General features: G+C 46.3%; 2 protein-coding genes across 5 annotated transcripts in view; one reads left to right on the plus strand and one right to left on the minus strand.

Annotated features, from left to right (window-relative positions):
* The first annotated feature begins 245 nt into the window (after positions 1 to 245).
* Myof (myoferlin) overlaps positions 246 to 26,639 on the plus strand; it is a 139,804-nt gene continuing 113,410 nt past the window's right edge. For all 4 annotated transcript variants that reach the window (XM_041661564.1, XM_041661566.1, XM_041661565.1 and 1 more), the window contains exons 1-3: positions 246 to 413; positions 20,498 to 20,553; positions 23,581 to 23,672. In XM_041661564.1, coding sequence (XP_041517498.1) covers positions 326 to 413; positions 20,498 to 20,553; positions 23,581 to 23,672 — 236 coding nt within the window. In that variant the 5' untranslated portion in view covers positions 246 to 325. The remainder of the gene's footprint in view (positions 414 to 20,497; positions 20,554 to 23,580; positions 23,673 to 26,639) is intronic.
* Positions 7,369 to 8,440, minus strand: LOC121454300 (histone H3.3A-like). Its single transcript, XM_041661568.1, has one exon. The coding sequence runs from the start codon at positions 8,327 to 8,329 to the stop codon at positions 7,919 to 7,921; it is 411 nt and encodes a 136-aa protein (XP_041517502.1). The 5' UTR covers positions 8,330 to 8,440; the 3' UTR covers positions 7,369 to 7,918.

Consider the following 26,639-nt stretch of genomic DNA (forward strand, 5'->3'; position numbering starts at 1 on the left):
GCCGTTCGTCCCGAATCCATCACTGTTTCATTTGCTGCACAAAATTACTTTTCGTCGTGGTGTCCTTTTTCAGGTCCACATTTTCTGAATTCATGAGCCGTGCCTGCGGCCCTGCGTGGACTCTGGGAGTGTGGATATCAGTTTACACAGGGCCTTCAGCAAATAATCCTCCAGAGCGCCCCCACCCCACCCCGCCTCCTCCACCCTCCCAGCCCTGGAGAAACCCTCCCCTAGCCTGGAGACATCCTCTCCTAGGGCGGAGGGCCCAGCGCCAGCGCCAGCGTCTTCTCCGCCGCTTGGCAGCAACTTGCTTTCTCTAAGAGCCATGCTTCGAGTGATTGTGGAATCTGCCACTAACATCCCTAAAACGAAATTTGGGAAACCGGATCCTATCGTTTCTGTCATCTTTAAGGGTAAGACAACGTTTTCTTCTCATTCTGAAGCCCTTTTCTTGAAGGCGAGGCACTTGGAACTCGTTCTTTTCAAATAACAGTTGGCGGAGGGTGAAGCGACTCTCTTTTCCCCTGGCGGTTCCATGTTTACCTGGGCAGGGCAGGTTCGGATCACTGCTGAGGGCAGTTAACTTGCTCTAGGGCTTTGAGACTCAGTGAATGACCGGACATTTCTGTAAACTCGTTGCGTTGCGGGGAACCTCTATTTGCCACTCTCTTGAGTTCTGGTATGAAGGGCTTTGCTGGTTCAAAGTTTGTGTCCAAGGATGAGGGTGCAGTTTTAAAACTTTCTCCCTTGTGAGAAATGAGTAACGGAGGAAGAAGAGGAGCGACTCATTAACTGCTAGAGGCACCATTACCCTATTGACTAGTTCGATGCTGCTTTTACTGTCCTTTGGACTTTTGGAACGTAATGAAGCTACTCTTTCTAATGTTCCGCATCTCCAGGAGTTGGGATGTTTGGATATGTTCTGTAACTTTGGGATTGCCCACCCCGAAGGAGCTCTGAAGCACGCACACCGACACCTCGACACCTCGGGCGTCTGGCTATGTGACCTTGGGCAAATGACTTCACTCCTTCGCGTCACGGTGTTCTTCGGCGGAACAAGGGAGGAAGGTTTAGACTGGCCGGTCTTCAAAAAGCCTCTTGGAATTCCAAGCACTTATTTACGACACTAACAGTGTTTGCGGTGGAGGAGGACCAGGAAGGGTGAAACACCCTCCTTCTTCCAGGCGAGGCAGGTGATAGCAGCTCAGGCAGGAGGGCAGGGGCAAACCTGGACTTGGGGGCTTCCTCTCTTTTCCCTTTGGCCATGGTCCTAGTAAGGTCACCATCTCACTTCTTGGTGGGGGCGCCCTGCTTAACTAGAGCTTTGACAGGCAGGCATTTCCTTACCACACCTTGGCACATTTCCCTCCAACCCCAGGAATTAGACAATTTCTTTCTCACAGGTTCTGTGTAGCTTACTACCCCTTTCTCCATCTTGTGTCCATTTCTATTTTTCTTCTCAAATCTTTTTCCCCCTGAGGCCGAGCAAGAAAAGGAAAAATACAAAATTCAAAGCTGCTAAATGGATGTTCAGTTAGAAAGAGAAAAAGAAGGAAGGAAGGAAGGAAGGAAGGAAAAAGGAAGGAAGAAAGAAGGAAGGGAGGAAGAAAAATGAAGATACCTAGAAAACAAAATTAAGACTCTTACAGGACAGTGTGGTTTACAGTTCTTACTCTGGATTACCGGGAGTCATATGGAACTCATTTGCATATAGTACTTTTAAAATCTATTTATCTTAAAGTTGGTACACAACACTAACATCAAATGAAGGATTTGTGCCTTTCATCATTGGCCTGTAAAAAGGCGCTGGAATTGAGAGGTAGCTTTTGATGCAAATTGTAGATTATGGGATAATCTGGAATTACCTCTTAAAAATCTAATTTATCTAGGAAGAATATGCAGTATCTGAAAATTTTAATTGCCCAAAAATAAGTTGATGAATGAGAACATTCAACTAAAATGGAGAAATTTTAAACTGGCAAATGTGGTCTAACCAAACAATCATGTTTCTGACTCCCTTTGGATGTGCAGATTGTGTGGTAAAGTCATCCATTCATTCATTCGTTCACTCATTCATTCATTCATTCATTCTTCATTCATTGAGCACAAGAAAGATCATTGGACTCAATGTGGGAACATCTGAACTCTAGGCAAACATTCTTTTTGGTGGGGTTTCCCCCGTTTTTTTTCCATGCTGGAGATCAACCCTAGGGTCTTGCACACAGTGCCGCTGAGCTACATCTCTGTCCTGCACATCTGGACATTAGCCAGCATTCCTAAATGATAACCTTAGCTATCCCAGCTCTTACCACTGGGGTCTCAGCTTCCTTAGCTGTGGCATGCAGCAGGATGCTCTCTTTCTTGCTTTAAGATGATGGAACTTTCTAGTACCAAGACTCTGACCACGTGTTCTCAGTGAGTTCTGAGAGCCATTGTCTTAGACGGTATGGGAGAGGCAGTAATGGATATGATTTCTTCTCTTGCCTTCCTTCTTTTCCAGCAATCTGAAAATCTTGGTGATGGCAAATACTTCCCACTGTGTATCCAGTGTTGAGATCTGTATGAAATCAAGCAGGACTAAGTCCTGATAGAACTAAGGATTGTACATAGTAGTATCAATGTTCATAAATGGCCAGCAAGGGAAACCAGCTCTGCCTACTTTCTGTGACGGCAGGAAACATGGCTGATTGAGAGGAGGACAGGGGCTGATGATGCTCGTGTGAGGCTGTGCCCACCAGTTTTCCATCACTGTGACAACGACAGAGACAGCTCCCAGGAAGAAAGAGCCTTGCTTTCGACTGGGGGTTTTGGTGGTTCGGTCTATGACTGATCAGATCAATTGTTTTGGCACTTCCTGGTAGAAGTGTGTGGCAGAGCAATGCTGTTCTGATACATCATAGCCAGAAAAGGGGGGAAAGGAAGAGATAAGGGTCTTAACCTCTTTACAGACACACCCCAGTGATCTAAATCCTCCTACCAGTCCCCAGCTTTTACAGGTTCCACCACCTAGGTTCTGCCGCATAGTAGGCTGGAGAAAAAGTCTTTCACTGCTGGGACTTTGAGGACCACGTCTCTGAACCCCAGCAGAGGTCCTGCTGGCCTGCAGCTAACACTGCAGCCGGGAGCATACATACTGGTTATTAGGACTAGTTTGGAGCTGACCTCTGGCCTTGTGTAGCCTTCCACGCTGTGGAGTTGTCGCTCTGGGCCTCATGAACCAGGAAGGCTGGTTGGGCTTCTACTGTTGGAATTTGAATGTGCAGGAGTAGACTAGGAAGGCAGCAGAGCCTGTGTTGCTTTTCTCCCTCTTGGCTTCCACGAACCGGTTCTAAATTTTAAGCCAGCTTGTCTGAGGGCTATAGGTAGCCATGCTTGTAGACAACCAGAGTGTGTAGCTGAGTCTGGCAGGAATTAGACTGTACAGAGCTCCGAGACCTATGAACTCCGAGACACAACCATTTATTTAGAGATTTTTAAGTATGGGCTGGTGAGAAGGCTCAGTGGTTAAAAGTGCTTGCTACCAAGACCAATGACCTGAGTTCAGTCCCGGAAGGCAAGAGAAAGAGAATATATGCCTGTAACTTGTCCTCTAATCAACCCCCCGTCAACACACACACACACTCATACACAGACACAGACACACATATTCACACACAGACACACAATCTCACATACAGACATACTCACAGACACACACAGACACACTCACATACAGACACACACACACATAGATGCACTCACACACAGACATATACACACTCACAGACACACATATATACCCACATACAGACACACACATAGACATTCACACACACACTCACTTACAGGCACACACACATAGGCACACTACATACATACATATACACACTCACATACAAACATACACCCACCACACACAGACATATATATATACACACAGACACACAAAGACACACACACACACAAAGAAAAATTTAAACTTCGGTTTATATCATATCTTAATTCTTTGAATATCAGCAAAATAAAGTAAAATAAACCAGCACTATAGAAGGGATTATACCGCTGAAAAATGAAAATTCTCACTCCACTCCGTCCTATCGTTCACCCTCTCCTGGGAATCACCGGTCCAAACAATTTGTTTGTTTGTTTGTTTGAAGCTGGGGCTTCTGTAGCCGAGCTCAACCTTCAAGTCCATGGGTATCTGAGGATAAACTGAAATTTCTGATGCTCCTCATTCTCCGTCTCCCACCAGTTTATTCTGCACAATTAGGTTATAAGCCTCTTTCTGAGGACATGCAAGCTGCTCCTGTCTTGTGCTCATGCGCACGGAGGGCTGGTGCTGTGGGGTTTTTTGTTTTGTTTTGTTGGTTGCTCTGCTGTCTTTTAAAGGTCACTTTGCTAGATGGATGTTACCATGCACTTTCATGTTCCCTCTGGCTCATCCTTGCTTCTGTGTGAAAAAATTCTCCTGGAAAGGTTTAGTGAAGAGAACCCTACCTTGAGTGCGGCCACCCTGCTGTGTCTGTACCAAGTGGCAGCATCTCATTCATAGGGTCAGTCCACTCCTGGGAAACATGGCTGCCACAATCGCTGTTTCCCTGCCCTGTCCTTAAGATAGGGTCATTTTGCCACCACGTTTCCTGTCTTCTTGCCACTTGCAGAACTTTTCCTTGTGGGTTGTCATCTGCCAACTGTCCAGATGTGCACTTGGTGATTTGTTGGCTTAGCATGTAGTCTTCTGCATTCTTATGTCCCTTGGGCATGTTTTAGTGTGTGAGCCTGGACATTTTTAGTGCCTCTTCCAGTTAGCACAGCCAAACTTTGTAATCTCTGCCCTCTCTTTTGTTTGTTTGTTTTGTTTTTGAGACAGGGTCTCACTAAGTAGCTCTGGCTGTCCGGGACTCACTCTGTAGACCAGGTTAACCTCAGACTCACGGAGATCTGGGTGCCTCTGCCTCCCAAGTGCTGGGATTAAAGATATATACCACTATGCCCAGCCCCAATTTAGAAAGCTTAAGGAAATCACTTCCTTTCTTCAAGAATCATCGGGGGTGGGGGCGGGGATCAGTAATGTCCGCTCTGGAAGGAATGAGTCTGTGAGTCTTCTGATAGTGACTTGCCTGTCCTCATTCACCTGGAGACCCTGAGCCATCTCACAGGCCCCACTTGCCTGTTTCTTAGCAAGAACCACTTTGTTACTTAAAATTACTATCTGAAACTTTATCATAAAAAACTTGCAAGTAAAAATCTTTTTTTTTGCAAGTAAAAATCTTTAAAATTAAAAAACATTAAAATTAACCAGACTGGAAGTCTATGCATCTCAATGACTTTCACTGAATAGTTACAATAGCCAAATAGTTATGATAATAACAATAAGTAAATAAGTACAATGATCAACCAAAATCAAATAAATAAAAAGAAATTGCTACCTACAATTTGTTTTTTGATTTTATTTTCATTTGGGGGTATTGATATAGAAGCGCGTGCACATGTGTGTATGCGTGTGTGTGTAAAATGACCAGGCAAGTTGAGATAATTACCATAACAAGATTTTTTATTTCCTTGTGTGAGAAACATTCAAATTCCTGAGGCATTTTCCTTCCTTCCCTCCTTTTTTCTTTTTCTTCGTGTGTGTATCTTTGTGTGGGTGCGGTGTGTGTATATAGTGTGCATGCCAGCGGCACTTGTATGGAGGACCGAGGTCAGCCTTGAGTGGCGCCTCTCATCTCCCACTGTGGAGGCAGATCTCTTGTTTGTGGGTGGCACACAAATTCCTGGGGACTCTTCTGTCTCTTCTGTAACAGTTTGAATGATAGAACCACACTGTGTACAGCTGTAGTTAGGCTGTGGAGAGTCGAACTCAGGTCCTTGCCCTTGCTCAGCAAGTGCTTTACCCACTGAGCCATCCCCACACTGTCCAGAGATAATTTTTGAAAGAATTTTTAGATAAGCTTTTAGAAGCTGTGAGAGTCCATTAAGACTGGTGAAATCCGATGGGTGAAGGGTCTCACAGGGTTCATTCTCTGTAGTCTGTGAAGGTGAGTTGCTCATATAGAACCTTGATCCACCTATGGTCCACTATAGTAGAGTCTAGAAGATTCTTCCTGGCTAATGATGGTCATGGAGCACGGATAATTTCAAAGAACCATGGTATTGTATGGACAAATACTCAGGAAGGCCAAACTGTTTAATCTACTGAGTCATCCTCCTTGCTTCCGGGAGAAAAGGGCTTGGACACTCACTACTGAAGGATGTGGACCCGCCCTGCTGAAGCTCGGGGACTGTGCGTTTCCCAAAGGCACAGTCTCTGGCATTCAGTCATTTACAAAACTACAGTTGCCTTTAGAAATTAATTACCATGCCCTGTTGTTCTTTCCCTCCTCCACGATTTAGCTCACCCCAATGCCCTCAGTCAGGGTGATGCATGCCTTTAATGCCAGTACTCAGGAGGCAGAGGCAGGTGGATCTCTGTGAGTTCAAGGCCAGCCTGGTCTACAAAGTGAGTTCTGGGACAGCCAGGGCTAAACAGAGAAACCCGGTCTGGAAAAATCAAAACCAAAATCAAAAAAAAAAAAAAAAAAAGAGTAGTCTGGTCAGGGAGTTGTGATTCGTTGGTAATTACTGGGAAGCCTTTCCATGAACGGCATCCCCAGAGTCTGGTAGATTGCTTAGGTTATTGATCGAGTCAAATGCTCCCTAGGGAGGAGGAAACACCTTCAGGCTGCCACCACTGGAAGGGAAGAGCTAATAAAGATACTGAGGAAGCAGCCTGATTGATCCAAGTTAGGAGGAAACCACACCTCGCAGGCAAATGGGGCCCTCCTTCTTGCACTTCACCGCACTTCACCGTGAAGGAATACCAGACTGACTGCCCTGTGTCCAGGCAGAGTGTTTACCCTGTGGGTGAACGCAGGCTCAGTGGGGTGGCTCTGTAAGACACCGTAATGGTCATGAGGGAGACTCCCGAAGGTCACATGGGGAGTATGTCCTCAGCCAAGCTGAAATGTGGGTCTCATTCCCTCCTTTTCCTGCACCCCTGTCCAACCTGGAAGGGTAAGGTGTCACAGTCAGGAGTCATTCTTCTGTGAGGAGCCTGTTCCAAAAGCTACAGAGAAACCTTACAGAGTATAGGTTGTGCGCACACAGGAGTCAGAGGCATGACAGGCAAGGGCCATTGGCATTTGTCTTCTCTCTCTCTTCCCTCGAGTGAGTGATTCCTGCTTGTCCAGTTGTCAGATTGGTTCACCCCAATTAGCAGGGGCCAAAGAGAGCAGCAGCCCAGGACATACAAAGCAGGTATACCGGAAGTATCTACTGCAGTGTGAGCCCTGCAGACCTAGACGTTGAACCACTTGGCTCCTCTCCTTTCAGCTCAGGGAACCAGACCTGTTTTCTTTTTCTTTTTTTTCTTTTTTTTTTTTTTTTTTAGTTTAATGTATTTTTATAGCAAACTTACAGGAACAGCACAGAAGACAGACAACATTAAAAACATGTACTTGCATGTAGGACAACTCAGTTAGAAAAATATAGTGAATGATGGAATCTACTGTATGATAAAAATGCTACAAACACCATTTAGTTGCCGTCAATAAGAAATTTACTTATTTTAAAAAAATCCAAATGCTGGCATTGTCCAGAAAATTTTAACAGGTTTATTTATAATTTTTATAAAGTTGAACTGTTGAAATGTGTTCACTGAAACATTTTGCTTGCATTAATGCTTTACATCTTGCATTTATATTAAAAATTCACCCACAAATGAAAATGGAAAAACTGCCAATACCTGATTTCTGTCCCCTATTTTTCCACTCGCAATCATATACTTAGGTACCTTTTGACCCCATGGAAAAAATATCTAACATTCAGAACTACTGATAACAGGAAGAAGAGGAAAAAAATTTTTTTGAGAATGAAATGTTTCCCCCCTCATAGTGGACTCTTAAGCACGTTCTCCGCGTATGCGGCGTGCTAGCTGGATATCTTTTGGCATAATTGTTACACGTTTGGCATGGATAGCACACAGGTTGGTATCTTCACAAAGGCCAACCAGATAGGCCTCACTTGCCTCCTGCAAAGCACCAATAGCCGCACTCTGGAAGCGCAGATCTGTTTTGAAGTCCTGAGCAATTTCTCGCACCAGACGCTGGAAGGGGAGTTTGCGGATCAGAAGTTCAGTGGATTTCTGATAGCGTCTGATTTCACGGAGTGCCACAGTACCAGGCCTGTAACGATGAGGTTTCTTCACCCCTCCAGTAGAGGGCGCACTCTTGCGAGCGGCTTTTGTAGCCAGTTGTTTCCTGGGTGCTTTACCACCGGTGGATTTACGGGCAGTCTGCTTAGTACGAGCCATGGTATGCGCACCTCCTTACTTACCTACCCCCTTCTCCTTCGGCTGGAGCTCGGCAAGCGAGAGGCGGCACTGGCGTTAGAGAGCGGCGGCGGCGCGGCGACGGCTGCGGACACAATTCCAGACCTGTTTTCAATCAATCACTTGACCCAACCCTGTATAAAGAGTCCCTTCTTTCTATGGTCAACGCAGTGTGTGGAAAGCCTTTGGACAGGGGGGGGGGGGGGGTAAGTTTTGCCCCTGGTTTTATTACTAGAAGGTGAATATCTTTGGGCAATTACATTTCTAGCCTTCATTTCCTCATCTGTAAAATGCTGGGAAAATGTTCCCCTTCTAGGGTGTTATAAGGGGCAGTAGCAATAAAATATCTAAAACACTTTCAAGAGTGCGTCCCTTCCCCTTCCTGTGACCTCTCCTTCCATCTCTGGGGGCATGCATAGAATCCTGGGGGACATTTCTCAGGGTCAGCCCAGGCTTAGTTGCTCAGAATAAGTGGGATCCCCTTTAGCTATGACTGCACCAGAATCCTTTTTCTTTAGTCCCTCATGTTTATTTTCATATTATATTTATAGTTTGATTGAGAGTAATATGATAAATGTTCACACACATACGAAGAGGTCAGGAATAGTTTTATATGGTAGGTTTGTTGCTTGGTTAGCCCCTATGAAGCTCTATCTACATCTATACCTATAATGCTGCCTTAGCACACATACACATAGAATGGTAGTTTTTAAATGTTTCTGAAAATTCCTTGCAAACTTTGTTGTGAATTTTGCCTCCGACCATGGGGCAGTGTCTAATAGTCCCTATACTTTGATGCAGGCTGCCTTGCCGATTCTTGCTAACAATTACTGTACAGCGGAACAGCTCATGACTTCCACGGCTGTACCATCATGGGAAACATATCTGCTGTTTGGGTTTCTTCTTGGGATGTTCATCTTGGGGACTGAGTCAACACATAAAAAGTTCAGCTGAGGTTACCATGTTGAAGAGATCACTTCTGCACAGAGAAATGCTGAGGAGTCCAGGCCTTCCAAGTCTCAGGGACTGCACCAGAATCTTAAGGCTGGGCCTATGTCTGGTTTATTGTTGAGAGTGTGTCAGGCCCTCTCTTAGGCATAAGGTTAAGTTTTTTGTAGTGAAAGACATATAACATTTATCATCTCAGCATTTTAAAGTACACTGTTCTGTTATGAAATATTCACGATGTTGCTCTTACCTTTAGGCTATGGTAAATAAGGCCACTATGAACGGTGGGATGCAAACATGGGCCTATGTGCATTTGGGGGGGGGGGGGGGGCTCAGAGGTGGAATTACTGGATCCTACCATCATTTTGTTTCTAATTTACTGCTGTGTTCCCCAGCAACTCCTTCACGAGCAGCGCACGGAGGTTCCAACGTCTCAGCATCCTTGACACTGTCTCAATGAATGGACCATGTAGGCTTGTCACAGCTTCACTTGGGGTGAACTTGCAGCTCATTTGCCTTATTAGCACAATGACAAGGGCTACAAGGTTATCCAATCCAGAGTTGTGCTGAAGGCACATGGGAAACAGCCTTGGTCCTCTGCACAGGTCTTTCCCAGTCTGGGCTCCTCAGCCAGTGCAGAAGGCGAAGGTCACTCTGCTCTTGCCACAGAAGTGTGTTGGGAGCTGAGATTAGCATTATCCTTAAGTCAGGTGGTCTTGACGTTCTCTCCTCACCTGCTGCACTCCCTGGCAGCGCCCCCCGACAGGTGTATTCCACATTTGCTAGACTGTGGGCTCGCTGTCTGCCCCTGTTAGACAACACATTTCACGAACACAGGGCGTGGGTCTCTTTTCTCTAGGAACTGTCTGACTGGCAGACAGGTAATAGGAAACACGTAGTAACTGAATTAACGACCTTGTCTCTTCTCATTCATCTGACCAGGGAGTCACAGACCACAGGGACAGAATGGGACCAGATCTCTGTCCCCTAACTACAAACCTGATTTTGAGTGTTTACGACTTTGGGGGTTTTACAGACTGATTGGGATCAATGAATCTGTACCTGAGAAAGCCAGGTCTCACCAGACCACTCCCAACCTGGACCTTTACTTGTTTTATTTTGAGACAGAGTCTCTGTGTGACAGTCCTGGCTGTCCTGGAATTCATTATGTAGACCACGCTGGCCCTGAACTCACAGTGACCTGCCTGTCTCTGCTTCCTGAATGCTGGGATCAGAGGCCTGTGCCACTATGCCCAGCACTAGAGCTGTAATTTTAAATCTCAAGAACCTCAAGTCTCTGTTTTCCCAGCTGTTGTTGTTTTGACTTGGTTTTAGTTTTTTGAGACATAATTTCTCTGTAGCTTTGGACCCTGTCCTAGAACTCGCTCTGTAGACCAGGCTGGCCTCTAACTCACAGAGATTTGCCTCTCTCTGCCTCCCAAGTGCTGGAATTAAAGGCGAGCACCACCACAACCCAGCCCAAAGATTTTTTTCTTTTTTAAAGATTTTCTAAATTTTTTTTATACATACAGTATTCTGCCTACAATGCACACCAGGAGAGGGCACCAGATCTCATTACAGATGGTTGTCAGCCACCATGTGGTTGCTGGGAATTGAACTCAGGACCTCTGGAAGAGCAGCCAGTGCTTTTTACCTCTGAGCCATCTCTCCAGCTCTCCCCCCCTGATCTTTTTATAAAAATGAAACAAGTTGGTGTATCTTAGGTGTCTGGACCTAAAAGGCTGTTTATTGTCGCCCCACCTCTTGAAGTCTGGCTCTTCTTGCTATTGACAAGTGAGAAAGCCAGTGAGCTATGTTAGGGACTAAAGAGACAGGAAGTTTGTAACTCAAGTGAGGACAACTGGAAGGAGCTGGAAGCTTTCCTTTAGAAGGCTAACCTGAGTCTAGAGAGGTTTTTACATATTAAAACAATCAATCAGTCTGCTTAAATCAGAATATTTTATTAATTTTTAAAATGTCATAGCTATTATGTTCTGTGAACCTACTGTGTGCTTCACTATCTACAAACGCACTGTCCAGTGGAGCTCCTACTGTGTTGTGTGCTTCACTATCTGCAGATGCATCGTCCAGTGGAGCTTCCTATGATGTGGAAATGTCAGTCAAGATCTGTCCTGGATAGGAAGCCACTAGTCACATGTGGTTGCCGTTCACCAAAATGCAGCCACTGTGACCACGGGACTGAAGTTTTAATATTAATTGTAACTAATGCAAATGTACCTAACTGCATGTGGTTACCAAGGACTATAGAACCGCACAGATAGCAGTAGATGGCCACGGTGGCTGCGAGTCCGTATCTTCCGCGTGTTCATGGTGGCTAGCATGGTCCTGGTGACCTCATCTGTCAATGCAGAGTGTGGTAGCCACTAGCCCACACAGCGCAGGTGTGGGGATTCACACTCAGGCCATGAGAGCGGAGATCACTGAGTGTTGACGGTTGCTGAGTCTTCTGGAGGCTTGGAGTACATAGCCAGCCTGAGGGATCATCTTAGGTAGCTTTACCGCCCCTTACTCTGTCAGCTCCTGCACCTCCACTTATTATCGAATCCCCGTTGTTTTCTCAGGGAAGTCTTTCATCTTCGTGTCACATGCTGGGAACTTGGGCAGAGGCAGGGCCGGGTTTAATTGGATTCCAGATTGCTCCGTGAGCAGAGGTGACTGCACCCAGCTATAGGCCTTGCCATCAAGTCAGGTGAATGAGTACTCCGGCCCCCTCTACGAGGACTGGGTTGTTCAGTATGCTGGGGTCATTTGGATCTAGTCAGAAAGCAGGAGAAAGTTTACTGAGAACAAGAATTTTTTTTTTTTTTTAAAGAAAGGAGAGAAAGAAGAAAACCTAGCTGTCCTGCCTGAGCTTTGCCGCAGGTAAGGCAAACATTTATGACAGGCTGTGACTCAGACCCAGAGGTGACATGGCTTAGCAGTGAATCAGTTCCACTGATAAGCAAGATTGGACTATTTTATTAGCAGGAACTAAGGCCTAACTCTTATTCACCAAGTATTTCTTAAAATCTCATATTTAACTGGCAGGGTGAGGCCTCATTTTATTTTACCATAAAGTTTTATTTTTGTTTGTTCTTTTGCCTACACCATCGTTTTCATCCCAGGAGCATTAGATGTGAGCTAGGAAAACAGTTCTGCCTTCTTCCTCCCTCCCTCCCTTTCCTCTCTTCCTCCCTCCCTTCCCTCTCTTCCTCCCTCCCTTCCCTCTCTTCCTCCGTCCCTTCCCTCCCTCCCTCCCTTCCTCCCTCCCTCCCTCCCTCCCTCCCTCCCTCCCTCCCTCCTTCCTTCCCTTCCCTTCCTCCCTCCCACCCTCCTTCCCTCCCTCCCTTCCTTTCTTTATTTTTTCAAGAAGGGTTTCTCTGTGTAACAACCTGGCTGTCCTGGGAACTCTCTGTGTACACCAGGCTGGCCATGAACTCACAGAGATCTGCCTGCCTCTGCCTCCTGAGTGCTGGGATTAAAGGCGTGTACCACCACCGCCTGGCCTGCTATCTTCCTTCTAATAAACAATGTAAGAAGTTATGTTTCTGCTCATCCTTCCTCATCGCCTGCGTCCTCCCTGTCTCTGCCTCTTGGTGGCATCTTCTTGGGCCTTAAAAGCATGAATTATTCAATAACTATGCGTGAGGGATGCTATGTCAGGTATCACCGTAGCTCTTCAGATCATGGGGAGCAAGCTGGGCTTATACCCTCCCCACAGGCAGCCTATAGACTATGCTGGGCTTATACCCTCCCCACAGGCAGCCTATAGATCATGGGGAGCAAGCTGGGCTTATACCCTCCCCACAGGCAGCCTATAGATCATGGGGAGCAAGCTGGGCTTATACCCTCCCCACAGGCAGCCTATAGATCATCAGGAGCAAGCTGGGTTTATACCCTCCCCACAGGCAGCCTATAGACTATGCTGTTAGCAGAGCAGAGTCTGATGAATGAGCCGGAAAAGTTGTCCTCATGTTGATGATGAGAGCTTGACAACTGTTATCTACTGTGTAACAGTTTCACACCTATTGGCTTCATTTGAATTCATTTATTTTATCACTGAAGATATGTAGGTTTATGTTTGTTTGGTTTTGGTTTTTGAGGACGGAGCTTCTCTGTGTAGCCCTAGCTGTCCTGTTCTGTAGACCAGGCTGGCCTCAGACTCACAGAGATATACCTTTCTCTGCCCTCCCAAGTGCTGGGATTATAGGTGTGCACTGCCAACCACAGCTCCAAAGTCCTTCTCTAAGTTGTGCTGGCGGTGTGTCTGTTTGTACATGGGTACAGGCAGGGAGGTGTGCTTGGCCAGCATGTGGAGGCCGCAGGAGGACACTGCGCATCCTCTGTTGCTCTCTACCATATCCCTTTGAGGCGGTCCCTCACTGAACCTTGCAGTTTTTAGGTTAGGTTAGACTGGAAGCCCCCACACTGTTCCCATCTTCCCAGCTTCCAACCCCTGTTGCTAAGGTCACAGGTATATGCAGCTACATCCATTTTTTCTTTTCTTAAGATCCAATCTCAAGTCCTGCCCTGGGCCTTCTCTTCAGCCCGGAAGTGAAATCTTTCAGAGCTGGAGAAACGGTTTTGGATAGAGTGGGGTAACTACCTAGGTGAGCATCTCATAGCCGGTCCCAGGGAGAGCTGGGGCTCCTCCTCTGGGGAGGCTGTTGCCTTGTTTCTTATGCAGAACTGACTGTGGTCTTAGCCACTTCTGTTCTGTCTGCTCGTGACTGACCCTCTCCTCCCCTCGGCTCTTTCAGCACTCTGTTTCTTCCAAAGGGGAATCGTAATACTGTGGGTTTTTGTTTTGTTTTGTTTTAAGCAGTGTTTCTCTATGCAGCCCTGGCTGTTCTGGAGCTTTCTAGGTAGACCAGGTTGGCCTCTAACTCACAGAGATGCCCCTGCCTTCACCTTCCAACTTTCTAGGATCAAAAGTGTGAACCACCATTCCTGGCTCCGGGTTCTTTTCTACCATTGCCTTTCCTTGGGAATCTCAGCCCTTGGGTGTCTTACCTTACCGTGGTCAGAGCCTGGCACTGGGCCCTTCGGTCTGCACACTTCTGACCTCCAAAGCCCTATCTCAGACTCCTGATGCTATCTACAGGAGTGGCCTGATTTGAAGAAGCCCTTCCCCCAACAAGGTGTCCAAAGCCATTTCATGGGTGTGGTATTATTTGTTGTTCAGAGCCCTTGGCACTGCTGGGGCATATTTCTATGTTTGTAATTGAGGAGGGTACACGCCTCAGTGAGACTGAGGGAGAGCAGAGCTGTGTGGCCAAGAAGAGGCAGAGAAGGAAGAGAACCTGGGTTTTATTTGGGTTCATAGTCTGGGCATGACCTTTCCCACAGCTCAGGGCACAGCAGGTTCTCTATGTGCATCGGATCTCTCACTTTAATGCTACACAATGTTCCTTCCTAGGAACAAAGAGCAGCCCACCTCCACCCCGGACTCCTCAGATCTCCCACTAACAGCCAGCCAGCTGACTTAGGAGCTAGAGGCCAGAGCCAACCACAGCACAGGAAAGAGGGCTGAGATTGTTTTAAATTGTTGGCAATGATGAGACCCTCCTCAGAGATAAGATGACCTGTGGTATGAGATATTGCCTATTGTGGGGGGCTGAGGCTTAGGGTAAATTTGGTCATTTTTTTTTTCACCAAGGAGTAACAGGATCTGATAATCATAATTTCTACTATGCTTTTGTTTTCAAAATTCTCTTCTGGGGTTATTTGACTTCCTCTTGGTACAATGTCTCTGGTAGAGATGGCTGAAGTAGTTACTAATTCTGATTCACAGAACTTCCCATGATCTCTGGCACAAATTTGTTCTTTCATTTGATTCTTGGTTGTCTCCAGCCCTGGTGGGTTCTTACTTTCCCCCTTTTACAGAGGTTCTAGGCCCCCTAAGATTCAGGTCCTCAGCTGGCCTGGATGAGAGTTTGCTATGGACCAGTCTGGATTCACTCTCTAGCAAATTATGTCTCAGAAACACACCAGTCAGAAACCAGCAGGAACTGAAAGTCGTGCATTCAAATAAACTGTTGAACTTTATTGTGTCTTGGAATGAAGGTGGTGGGAATAGGTTAGGCAGGTATCTCTGTATGTGTGTATGTGTGTGTGTGTGTGTGTGTGTGTGTGTGTGTGTGTGTGTGTGAGAGAGAGAGAGAGAGAGAGAGAGAGAGAGAGAGAGAGAGAGCTTACTTAGCATACAGAAAGCCCTGGGTTCAAGTTCTGCATAAAGGCATATATGTATGTAATCCCAGAACGTAGGCTGAGGCAGGCAAACTATGTATCAAGTTTGTGGCCAGTCTGGGATATGTGAGACCCTGTCTCAAACATTAAAATTAAACTTAAAAAAAGAACAGGTGACCTCTTACACCCTACAGGTGTCTAGCAAATTATAAATCCTACACGAGGAAGCTGGTTCTCCTGAATATTAGATACCAAGGCTCACTAGTGGAGACAACTAGATAGAGTAGCAGGAAGCAGCTCATATGGATGGGAAGTCCTGAGAAAGACACGGGTTGCTGGGTTCCTCAGCCTACAGGGGCATCTCAGTGTGCAGGCATAGAAGTGAAGCTGATTTGGGGCAGAAGACTATCCTGCCCTTTTCCCTGTAGGAAGCCTGGGGCAAATTAATTAACGTCTCCTGCTTTTGTTCCTTCATCTATAAAATGGGCACTCTAGTACCCTGGTAGTAAGGTTAGGCATGGGTGTCAAGTGCCCCACAGAGTGGAGGCTCACATGTAAAATCAGCCTACTACCAGTGGGGCTGGATACCATTCCCCAAGTGGGCTTTAAGACGGGGCTTTTGTGAGTCTTTCAGATGGCCAGGGTTCACTGCAAGTCTAGCGTTTTATTCTGGAGCTCACAACCCAAAAGGCCATCTCAGAGGCTCATGGGGCATTGGGCTGCAGACGCAGGAGCAGGAACCCAGGCTGCTTTGGCCCAGGGTGTTCCCGTGTCTGTGTTATCAGCTGTCTCAGAAATGCTCAAAGCTCCTTCTCTTCGTGTAGCGGTTGCGGTATGGCCCCAAAGTGTTTTCCTTGAATTCGTTTGGCAACATCTTTCTGAAGCACTGGAGCAGCCAGGGTTGGGATGAAAAAGTCAGGCATGCCTCTAGCGAGTTCCCCCGGGGGCTTGAGAGGACTGCCTTTAACTCCTGGGGACTGAGAACTCTCCCGTGCCCCACTACAGACAGCTCTGGCCCCTGGTTCTTGTGGAATTGCCTCATCCTTGTGGTTGCCAGGCTGACTGACAATCAGGACGGTCACTGCCCATGTACCAGTTGCCCTAGGTGGTCACTGAGATCTGAAATGGAGCCATGAAGGAGTTATTCTACTAGGGCTGTCCCTTGCTTCACTGAGCACTTCCTGTTCCCTGGGGCTCTGGGGCCTGGGGATGTCCTAGGTAAGGCAAAATGGGGTGCTGCCCTAGTATCTTAATGAGAAACACTAATGGCTGCTGTTTGCTCAAAGCTGAGAGTCAGCACTGTAGACTTGCTATTCATGCTCTCTTTTAATCACTAAGGCAACACTACTCATGACACTTAGGCACACCTGAGAAGTTCAATCACACAAACCATGGAGAAGCTACTCACTAACAAGCCCTCTGTGGGCACCTGCATAACAATGTTAATACAGTATAGTTGTGACCTTCAAGGAGGCCTATTCTTTTCTTTAAAAGGTATTTTTAAGAGTTATTTTTTTCCTTCTTTTAAAAAAGTTTATTCTCCTCGGCCAGGTGGTGGTGGTGTAGGCCTTTAATCCCAGCACTCCGGAGGCAAAAACAGGTGGAGGTCTGTGAGTTCAAGGGCAGCCTGGTCTACAGAAAGAGTTCCAGAACAGGCTCCAAAGCTATAGAGAAACCCTGTCTTGAAAAACAACAACAAAAAATTATTCTTCTCTCATAAAATACATACTAAGTGCATTCTCCCCTCCCTCCACTCCTCCCAGCCTCCTCCCCAACCTCCCGTCCAGGACTCATATTCTTTAAGATTTATTTTCATTATTTGTATGCATCTCTGTGTGTGCATGTGTGCATGTGTGTGTGTGTCTGTGTCTATACATGAATGCGAGTGCCTGCTGAGGCTAGAGGTGTTAGGTCCCCTGAGAACCGGAGTTCCTTACGGTTGTGCGCTGTCTGACTTGGGCGCTGAGAATGAAGCTCAGGTTCTCTGCAAGAGCAGTCAGCGCTCTTAACTGATGAGCTGTCTTTCCAGGGCTGAGGCTCCAGAATGAATATAAAGAAACAGGAGCCAAGCACCAGTGTCCATTTCTCTCTGCCTCCCGACGGCAGGAGCAGTGTGACCAACCCCTTCTAGCTCCGGCTGCTGTGATAGACTGTCTCTGGACTGTATACCAAAATGAACTTTTCCGTTGCTTTTGTCACAGCCACAAAAAAGTAACCAATAGAGAGAGCAAATCTCTGTTCTGACTCAACCGATCGTAAAATATCAACTCTACCTGTGCATCCCGGCTGGCCTCTGCACGCTGGAGCAGGCTGGTCAGCCTCGAGTTCTCTCTCAGGCCTCGTCTGCAGGGTTTGGCCTGGATTCATTCCTGTGGCCCTGATAAAATAGCCTGACAAACTCTACACAGAGGAGAAAGGGTGTGTCATAGATTGCGGCTCCAGGTTGCTGTCCATTGTTAAGTATGGCGACAGGAACTTGAAGCAGCTAGTCATAACGCATCCACGGTCAAAGGCCTCAAGAAGTGAATGCTGCTGGCTTGCTTACTTTCTCTACTCTATACACTTCAGGACCTCGTACTTAGGGAAAACTTCCAGACGTCTTGATCTTCCCATATCAGTGAATTTAATTCACACACAGGCACACCCACAGCTCAAGCCAATATACACATTCCCTTGAGACTCTTCCCGGGTGATTCCTGGCTGTGTCAAGTTGAGTTAACCATCACAGGGTCTGACACAGTGCAAAGAGCGAGTGGCCAGCAAAGGAATTATCCTGTGGAAACAGACAGGGGTGTCTGGGTCTCTGGCACGGAGGCTGGCAGACCGCGTCAGCTTTCCAGGGCTGAGTCGGAGGCAGGCTCCACTAATCAGAACACAGGAAGCGTCCTGAAGAATTCCTGTAGCCGTGATCCAGAGTGTTCTGCTTTTGCGTCTGTTGTTTTGTTCTGCCATGAAAGTGCTCAGTTCCTTTCCAAAGGAAGGAACCGTTATCTTACTAACTGCAGAGGTGGCAGCCCACCGACGAGGTGATGGGGAGACGGGAGAGGGCATTTCCGGCCATTTAATCTGACGTCCAGAGTCAGCCACTCTGACCTTTGGTAGGAAGAAAAGAGGCAGAATACACTGAATAGAATAAATACCTGCCTGTGGCTACTGATAAGAATTTTTTTTGGGGGGGGGGGGACTCAGATTAGGCCTGGCTAGAGGCCTTCTTCCTAGCTCTGTGATCTTGGGTAAAGTTCGTGAAAGGAGCCTATAGAAGCTCAGCAATACCTGGCTCTCACTGAGCCTCCTGTCTCCACCCCCAAGGCAACGCTTTTAGTATGTCTGTCACGTAACCAGCCTGGAATCTACTGGAAGTTCCAGGTGAATAGCTCCACCTGGCCTGTGGTCAGCCAGCTTCTGCTAAGCTTCCCTGAATAGCCATTGTTCTTAGCATCTGCCTGGGTCATGTGCTCAGCGCCACGTGTCAGACGTTTTGGGGGGATAACTTGGTTTTCCTCCTTGGATTGTGAACTTCTGGAAGTCCTTAAGGCTCGATTCTAAAATCCTCTTTCCTTTATCGCTTGTATCAGTCAAATGAAACAGCGTGGAATTTAAGGCTCACATTGTGTCTGGCTAGAACCTTTCTATACAGCCCCAATCTCCTTTGCTTCCAGCCAACCGTGGCTGACATCACCTTTCTTCCTCTGAATTTTCCTTTTCCGTAGCCCTTGGATGGCAACTGAAATCATCCTGCCCTCCTCAGTGACCTCTGGGCACACCCCCAGTAGGCCACCCTCAGGTCCAGTTCAACACCTGGCAAGTGCTATTTAAAAAAAAAAAGTCAATTTGCTGGGTGGAGGAACAAAGGAGTGGATTAATGTCTGTGGGAGACCTCATTGCAGAATCGTCGCTGTGAGGTGCCGTGGCCTGAGCTGGCTGGTCATTTCTGCCACGATTTTTCTTCCTCTGGGAGGGAAGCTTAGGAAAGAAAGCCAGCTGGACCATGTGAGGCCCACTCAAGCGGAAAAGTTAATGTTTAGCAGAGTGAGGTTCCTGACTCACAGTATTGCTATGCTGAGGTCTTGGAAGAACGACATGGTTAGGCCCTCAGCCGGCTGTGTGCTGGGAGCAGAAGTGATGTGGCAAGTGGCTGAACAGAACCCACCGCCCCCACATTCCTCAGCAACGGGGCAAAAGCAATGGTTAGGCGTGACTTCAAAGTGTGGCTGCCAACGCGCCCTGCCTAGGTTCAAATCAGAACCATACCACTTAGTGACTGGGTGACTTTGAATATGTAATAGGCCTCATTTGCCTTGCTGTGAAGGGAGGTATGACAAAGGTAATAATAAAAAAACTGTTCCCAAGGAGATGAGATGATGCTTTTAATGCATATGGTACTCAGAGGCAAGCATTTATCTTGGTAAGTTTTGGAGGACAGACACAGGAGCCCTAAGAAAACTCGAGGCTAGATTCACCCATTTTCTCATTAAGGCACAGACATAGAGAAAAACGATCTTAGGTCTCAAAAGGTGGTCCAGTAACGAAGGGAACCTCCAAGTCCTCCACTGGTCGTCGACAGAACTGCTTTCTGGGTGAGTGTGTGGATGAGGCTTTGGGAGGGAGCCCAGTTTAACTGCTAAGCCATGATGTTGTCTTACCACCTTTGGAGCAACCAGGCTTCAGGGTTGAAATCTCAGGCCCCACTGCCAACTGTGAGCTCATTGTATCACATCCCATCCTCAGTGTGTTCATCTGTAAAATGGCCATCCCCGTGTCTCAAAGGTCAGTCCCCTTGGGTTCTTTCCACAGCAAAGTGGAAACGCCAGTTGGGAGGCCTGACTGAGAGAGGTGGAGCTGAATCCTTAGTCTTTGGAAATTGACTCAGGTGCTCCCCACAGCTGCCAGACAAAGGGGTAAACGGTGGCATGAGAGGCTCGGAAGAATGGTTTTTAGGGGCGTCAACTAGATGCTACATGACCTTGAATTATTTCTAGTTGATTGAATCTCTTGCTTTTTTTGTGTTTGTAGATGAGAAGAAGAAAACCAAGAAAGTTGATAATGAACTCAACCCGGTCTGGAATGAGGTGACTGAATTGCTTTTTTTTAAAAACTTTCTTTTAAAGGATAAGCTTTGTCCAGTTGTCCTCTCTTTGGGTTGGAGGCTAATGCTCTTCTTTGGAAGAAAATATCTATGCGACACCCCATCCATTTCCAGTTCCCTTCTTCCCCCTCAAAGATCAGAGCAGCTCAGTGATGGCCTAGCTTGTGCCCATTTCCTGAACACCAGAGACGTGTATACTGAGCCTGCGCAGGAGGGAGGAGTCCTAGCCTAGCTCACTAGCTTGACCTGTGACACCATCCCCTTCTTTAGCACAACAGTGAACACTAGAACATCTCCAGTCTCGGAGAGCTCCTTGTAAAACCATGTGTGCATGCCATCTATTAAAAGACAAGCCCTTGATACTTGATACTTCAAGTATCTAGCTGAGTGATGGAATTGACTGATTTCTGTGACAAAAGTAAATTTTCTAATAGAAATCATAGGACTTCAGGTAAGTATTTGTCTTAGTTAGGGTTTCTATTGCTGTGATAAAACATCATGATCAAAAGCAACCTAGGGAGGAAAGGGGTTGTTTCAGCTTGTAGCTCCCATCAGGAAAGTCAGGACAGGAACTCAAGCAGGGCGGGAACCTGGAGGTAGGAACTAGCAAAGACCACAGAGGAATGAGTCTTCTAATTTGCTCCACAAGGCTTGTTTAACTTCCTTTCTTATAGCACCCAAGACCACCAGCCCAAGGGTGGCACACAGTGAGGGGGCCCTGCCACATCAACCACCAGTCTAGAAAACACACTGCAGGCTTACCTGTAGGCCAGTCTGGTGGGGACATTTTCTCAATTGAGGTTTCCTCTTCCAAAATTACTCTGGTATAGCTGGGCATAATGGTGCACACCTTTAATCCCAACACTTGGGAGGCAGAGACAGGTGGATCTCTGTGAGTTCAAGACCAGCCTGGTCTATCTAAATAGTCAGTTCCAGGATATTCAGGTATCTAGAGAGAGGACCCCCCCCTCAAAAAGAAATCTATTTTAAAAAAACAAAAACAAATTGACTCTGACTTGTGTCATGTTGCCATTAAACTAACTAACCTAGCATTGCAAAAGGAAGTTTACGTTAACTCTCTAGAAGAGTGGTTCTCAACCTGTGGGTTGTGACCCACATAGGGGCCAAATATCAGATACCCTGCATATCAGATATTTACATTATAATTCATAACAGTAGCAAAACTACAGTTATGAAGTAGTAATGAAGATAATTTTATGGTTGGGGATCACACGAGGAACTGCATTAAGGGTCACAGCATTAGGAAGGTTGAGAACCACCGCTATAGAAACAAATAGTTAACGTCTACATGTACCAATAGTTTCTTTCTCAATGAACAAATCTGATGTCTGAAATACTGTTATGTATCATAAATTAATGATTTCCTATGCTATTTCTTCTTACTCTCATATCCCAAGCATGTATGAGTACCATTCAACTCAGAAGTATTTACATGGCTGTGTAATATTCTGCTGAAGAGAAACCATGTAGCTTATTTACACCCTGACACACATATTTATTATTGCATTTATTTATTTGATTTTTCAAGACAGAGTTTCTCCGTAGCTTTTGGTTCCTGTCCTGGAACTAGCTCTTGTAGACCAGGCTGGCCTTGAACTCACAGAGATCCGCCTGCCTCTGCCTCCCGAGTGCTGGGATTAAAGGCGTGCGCCACCACTGCCCAGCTTGCATTTATTTTATAAGTGGCTCAGTGTTTAGTGTTTTAGGGACAGATGAAATGTTTTCATTTTCCCCGCAGAGTAGGATTTTCCCAGTCTGACTAATTTTTTGATGACCAGTCCCATTGTTTTTTTTCAAAAGCCGGGCTAAACCTTCCTGAACCAGAGCAATGTCTTTGTTGTTGTCCCTGAATCATCAGAGGGAGACTTCCCTTTCACCCATCCCAAATTATTCCCTCTGCCAACTGCTTTTAATAAGTCTAAATATAAGGACCATATCTGGGCATCAGTGAGATGATGCTGTGAAGCCTCTTGAAGCCTCTCTGGGAAGCCACGCAGGTCTGCAGGTTGTGAGGAAGTCTACCCTCTGTAACTCACAACACAACCACTGGACCTTAAGACCTGTGAGAGCAAGAAGCCCCTGGTACCTTGTGTGCTCCTAGCACCTGGCATAGAGCCCCAAGGATAAAACAAGGCAAAACCGTATTTGCATGCTTCCATTGCTTCCGAGTTGTACCAATCTGACATGACTCTTAATCCACATGACCCAAGGAGAAAGATTTGTTTTCATGTGTGGTCATTATCCACCTTAACTCCATTTTGTTTCCAATGTGTTTTCCCCCTTCATTTTGCAAATGTAGTGAACAAGTAAGCGTCCTACCTGCTGTTTTGTGGCTGAACCCAAACCTCAACGAAATGCTTAGCCCCACACTCCTTGGGATTGGTGGGTGTATTCTTACTCTCATAGGAACTGTGAGACAAACTTCTATCCCAAAGTCACTACAAAGAGGATCAAATTGCTTACTTTGAATAATCAGTTGATTATCTAGTCAATCAAAGGCATTCATGGTATGTTGTTAATTCTTTTGCATCTATTATTAGAAAGTAAGTTACTGAATTAAAGTGAGAAGCTGAGAAAAAAAAAAAACAACTGTATAAATCACAGCCCTGACCACAATGGGGCTTACAGTAAGAGCTAATGAGTCTTAGAAGAAGGGTTTCTGGCTTATTCATTACTCAATAATAAAGCCTAAAAGAGCAGGGTTTAAAAATAACCATTAAAGGAAGTATTTTCTCAACAGTTTTGGTAGGAGTTAAGTTCATTTTCTGACCATGAGTCAGAGTTTGGTGACCCAGCTATAGCCCTAAGATCTAGAAAATGAGAAGCCAGGAGTGGCCCACACATTCCCTGAATCTCTCTCTAGTCTGCCTTTTCACCACCCGAACTATAGAACTTAGTAACTCAAAAGATTGTTAGTGAAGATTACTGCCCAGTATAGCTTATATTCTGTTTAATGGCCTTTTTGTTTTCATAACCTTTCTGTGAACAGATTTTGGAATTTGACTTGAAGGGGATACCACTGGACTCTTCGTCTTCCCTTGTGATTGTTGTCAAAGATTTTGAGACAATTGGACAAAATAAGTAAGTTACTTCCAGAGACTTTATCATTTTACATATTATGGTACTTTGAATACTTGGCCCCCATAATTTCACAGGGAGTGGCACTACTAGGAGGCGTGGCTTTGTTGGAGTGGGCATGGCTTTATAGCAGGAGGTGTGTCACTGTGGGAGCAGGCTTTGAGGTTTTCTATGCTCAGGATATTGCCCAGTGGCTCAGTTGATTTCCTCTTGCTTATAAGATGTAGCACTCACTCTCAGCTCCAGCACCACATCTGCCTGCACACTGCCGTGCTCCCCATCATGATGATAATGGGCTGAACCTCTGAAACTCTAAGCAAGCCACCCCAGTTAAATGTTTGCTTTATAACAGTTGCCATGGTCATAGTGTCTTTTCACAGCAATGAAAACCCTAACACACATATTATGTTGCTATTATTTGTTTTGTTGAATTACATATTATGGCATTTTTACTAAGAAATTGTAGTATTTTTTAACATGCTAGTGTTTCAGTTCCATGCCCTCATGCTCCTAACCCTTCATGAGTCACATGAGCAGAGTGCTGCAGCCAATGAGGGGCAGGGCCAGTGCTGCAGCCAGTGAGGGGCGGGGCCAGTGCTGCAGCCAGTGAGGGGCGGGGCCAGTGCTGCAGCCAGTGGGGGCGGGGCCAACTCTGTGCTTTCAGTGGTAACAGAAGCCACAGTTACTGTCACATACCTTTGCCCCAGTGTCTGCAATGCTCAACACTCAGCCCTCATCAGTCTGTCTCACGCCTTCTTTGCCAACTGTACCTCTTACCTCTTGTCTCAGCTCTACTCTCTGAGTTGCAGCTACATTAGCTGTAACAAAGATCTTTTCTCTGACTGTGTGTGCTTTGCTAGTGTACGTGTGTGTGCGCGCACGTGCGCATGCACGCACGCAAAAGCATGCACAGGCACATGTGCCACAGTATGCGTGAAAGCAGGGGACGACTTGTGGGAGACAGCTGTCTCCTTTCACCACACACACGTGTGTTATGCATTCCCCAGTCAGACACATGTGGAGACCAAGGGCCAGTATTTCTCAATTGATTCACTACTTTATTTTTTAAATTTTTATTTATTCTTTTTGACTTTCACATCATGCATCTCAATTCCATTAATCTTCCCATCCCTTTGTATCCGCTCTCTGCTCTTGCAACTTCCCCTCTTCCACAAAATAAAATAAAGTAAAATGTAAGAGAAAAGAAAAAGAAAAAAGAAAGAAAGAAAATGTCCCCATGGAAGCTGTAGTGTGACTCAGTAACACAGTACACCTTTGTCCGCACATTGTGACTTACAAGTGTTCATTGACGTCATTGGTTTGTTTTGAGGTCTCTGGTTTCTGCTGTACTATTGACTCTGGGCTCTGACTGGGACTCCTCTTAGTTATTTTGTTGTTGCCCTGTGTCGTGGAGACCCTGCAGCTTTGGATCTGCAGGACCAGCCCATGCATGTGCTCCAGCAGATCACAGATCGGGTGGATATTGGGGTGAGCCAACTCATAGCCCTGGTTCTGGGACTAGGTGGTTGCAGGGTTGTTCAGGCCACCAGCTCTCCCCTATCCTCACCACTAGGGTGAGCTCTCCAACACTGCCCTGGTTAGTTCACCCTAAACAGCAAGGAGCAAGGGGTATGGTTCTCCTGCTTTCATGCCCTCAGGGCAGGCTCACCCACACCAGCTCTACTGTGTTGCCCAGGCAAGGTGCAGGGCCGGCTCTCCTGAGTGCTGTAGCTGGTAAAGGGAAAGAACGGATGTCTTGCTCTCATGACCTCAGAGCCAGCTCTCCCATTTGCCACAGTAATACACACACACACACACACACACACACACACACACACACACACGGCATCTCTCCCTCACCCACTATGGCAGATGAGGCGGATGGGACCAATTCTCCCATAATCACATTCTTACCCCTACCCCGACAACCGGGTCAACTCTACTGTGCCACCCAGGTGAGGTGAAGGGCCTGCTCTCCTGTGTAAATGGATACTGCTTGTTCATTTCCTGGTTTTCCAGACCCAAATAATCACATAGAAACTACTACTAATTACAACACTGCTTGACCTATTAGCTCAGGCTTCTTAATAACTAACTCTTACATCTTAAATTAACCCATTTCTATTAATCTGTGTATCAGCATAAGGCTGTGGCTTACTAGGTAAGGTTCTGGTGTCTTTCTCCTTTGGCAGTTACATGGCATCTCTCTGATTCCATCTGCTTTCTCTATCTCTGTTCTGATTTCCTGCCTGGCTTTACTCAGCTAAACCATTGGCTGGAACAGCTTTATTCATCAACCAATAGAAGCAACACATATCCAGAAGGACATCCCACATCACTCCTGAGTGCTGTAGCTGGAGAGGGGCAGAACCAATTCTCCCTAGTGTTACAGTCAGTGAAGAGGGGGACAAATCTGTGCAGCCCTATCCTACCAATGGTAACAGGAACCATGGACATCAACACAGACAGTGGCTGAAGCAGGACCACAGACCCGACATGGGACTTGGCAGTAACCCAGACATGAACATCACCATAGCCCTGGGTAGCAAGGAAGCTGCCTACCTCAGCCCACTCCTCACCACTTCACCTCTTCAGATCTGTCTCTCTCCACAAGATAGGAACCATTGTCTGGCTTTCTCCCATGTTCCACCATATAGTTGCTCATTGTTATAGGGCTCTTGTGGCACCAGACGGGCCTGCATTTTCTCCTTGAAGCTGGCCACCTGGACAGATGTGTGGGTCTCCCACTCCCACTGGGTCTTTTTGCTTTTCACTTGTTTGTTTGTTTTTCCAGACAAGATTTCTCTGTATAATCCTAGCTATTCTGAGATTCACTATGTAGGCCAGGCTGTCCTCAAACTCAGAGATCCTCCTGCCTCTGCCTCCCAGGTACTAGAATTAAAGGTATGTGCCTGGCCCCTGATCAGTCTTTTTTTTTAAACTTTCTTTTAGATTTATTTATTATGTATA

Source organism: Microtus oregoni, unplaced genomic scaffold (genome assembly GCF_018167655.1).
Source record: "Microtus oregoni isolate MIOR12 unplaced genomic scaffold, Mior012 000012F_ref0000307, whole genome shotgun sequence".
Lineage (NCBI taxonomy): Eukaryota > Metazoa > Chordata > Mammalia > Rodentia > Cricetidae > Microtus > Microtus oregoni.

Bases quoted from the DNA above. Each gene is read 5' to 3' on its own strand.
- LOC121454300 (XM_041661568.1), bottom strand. From the start codon at position 8,329: ATGGCTCGTACTAAGCAGACTGCCCGTAAATCCACCGGTGGTAAAGCA.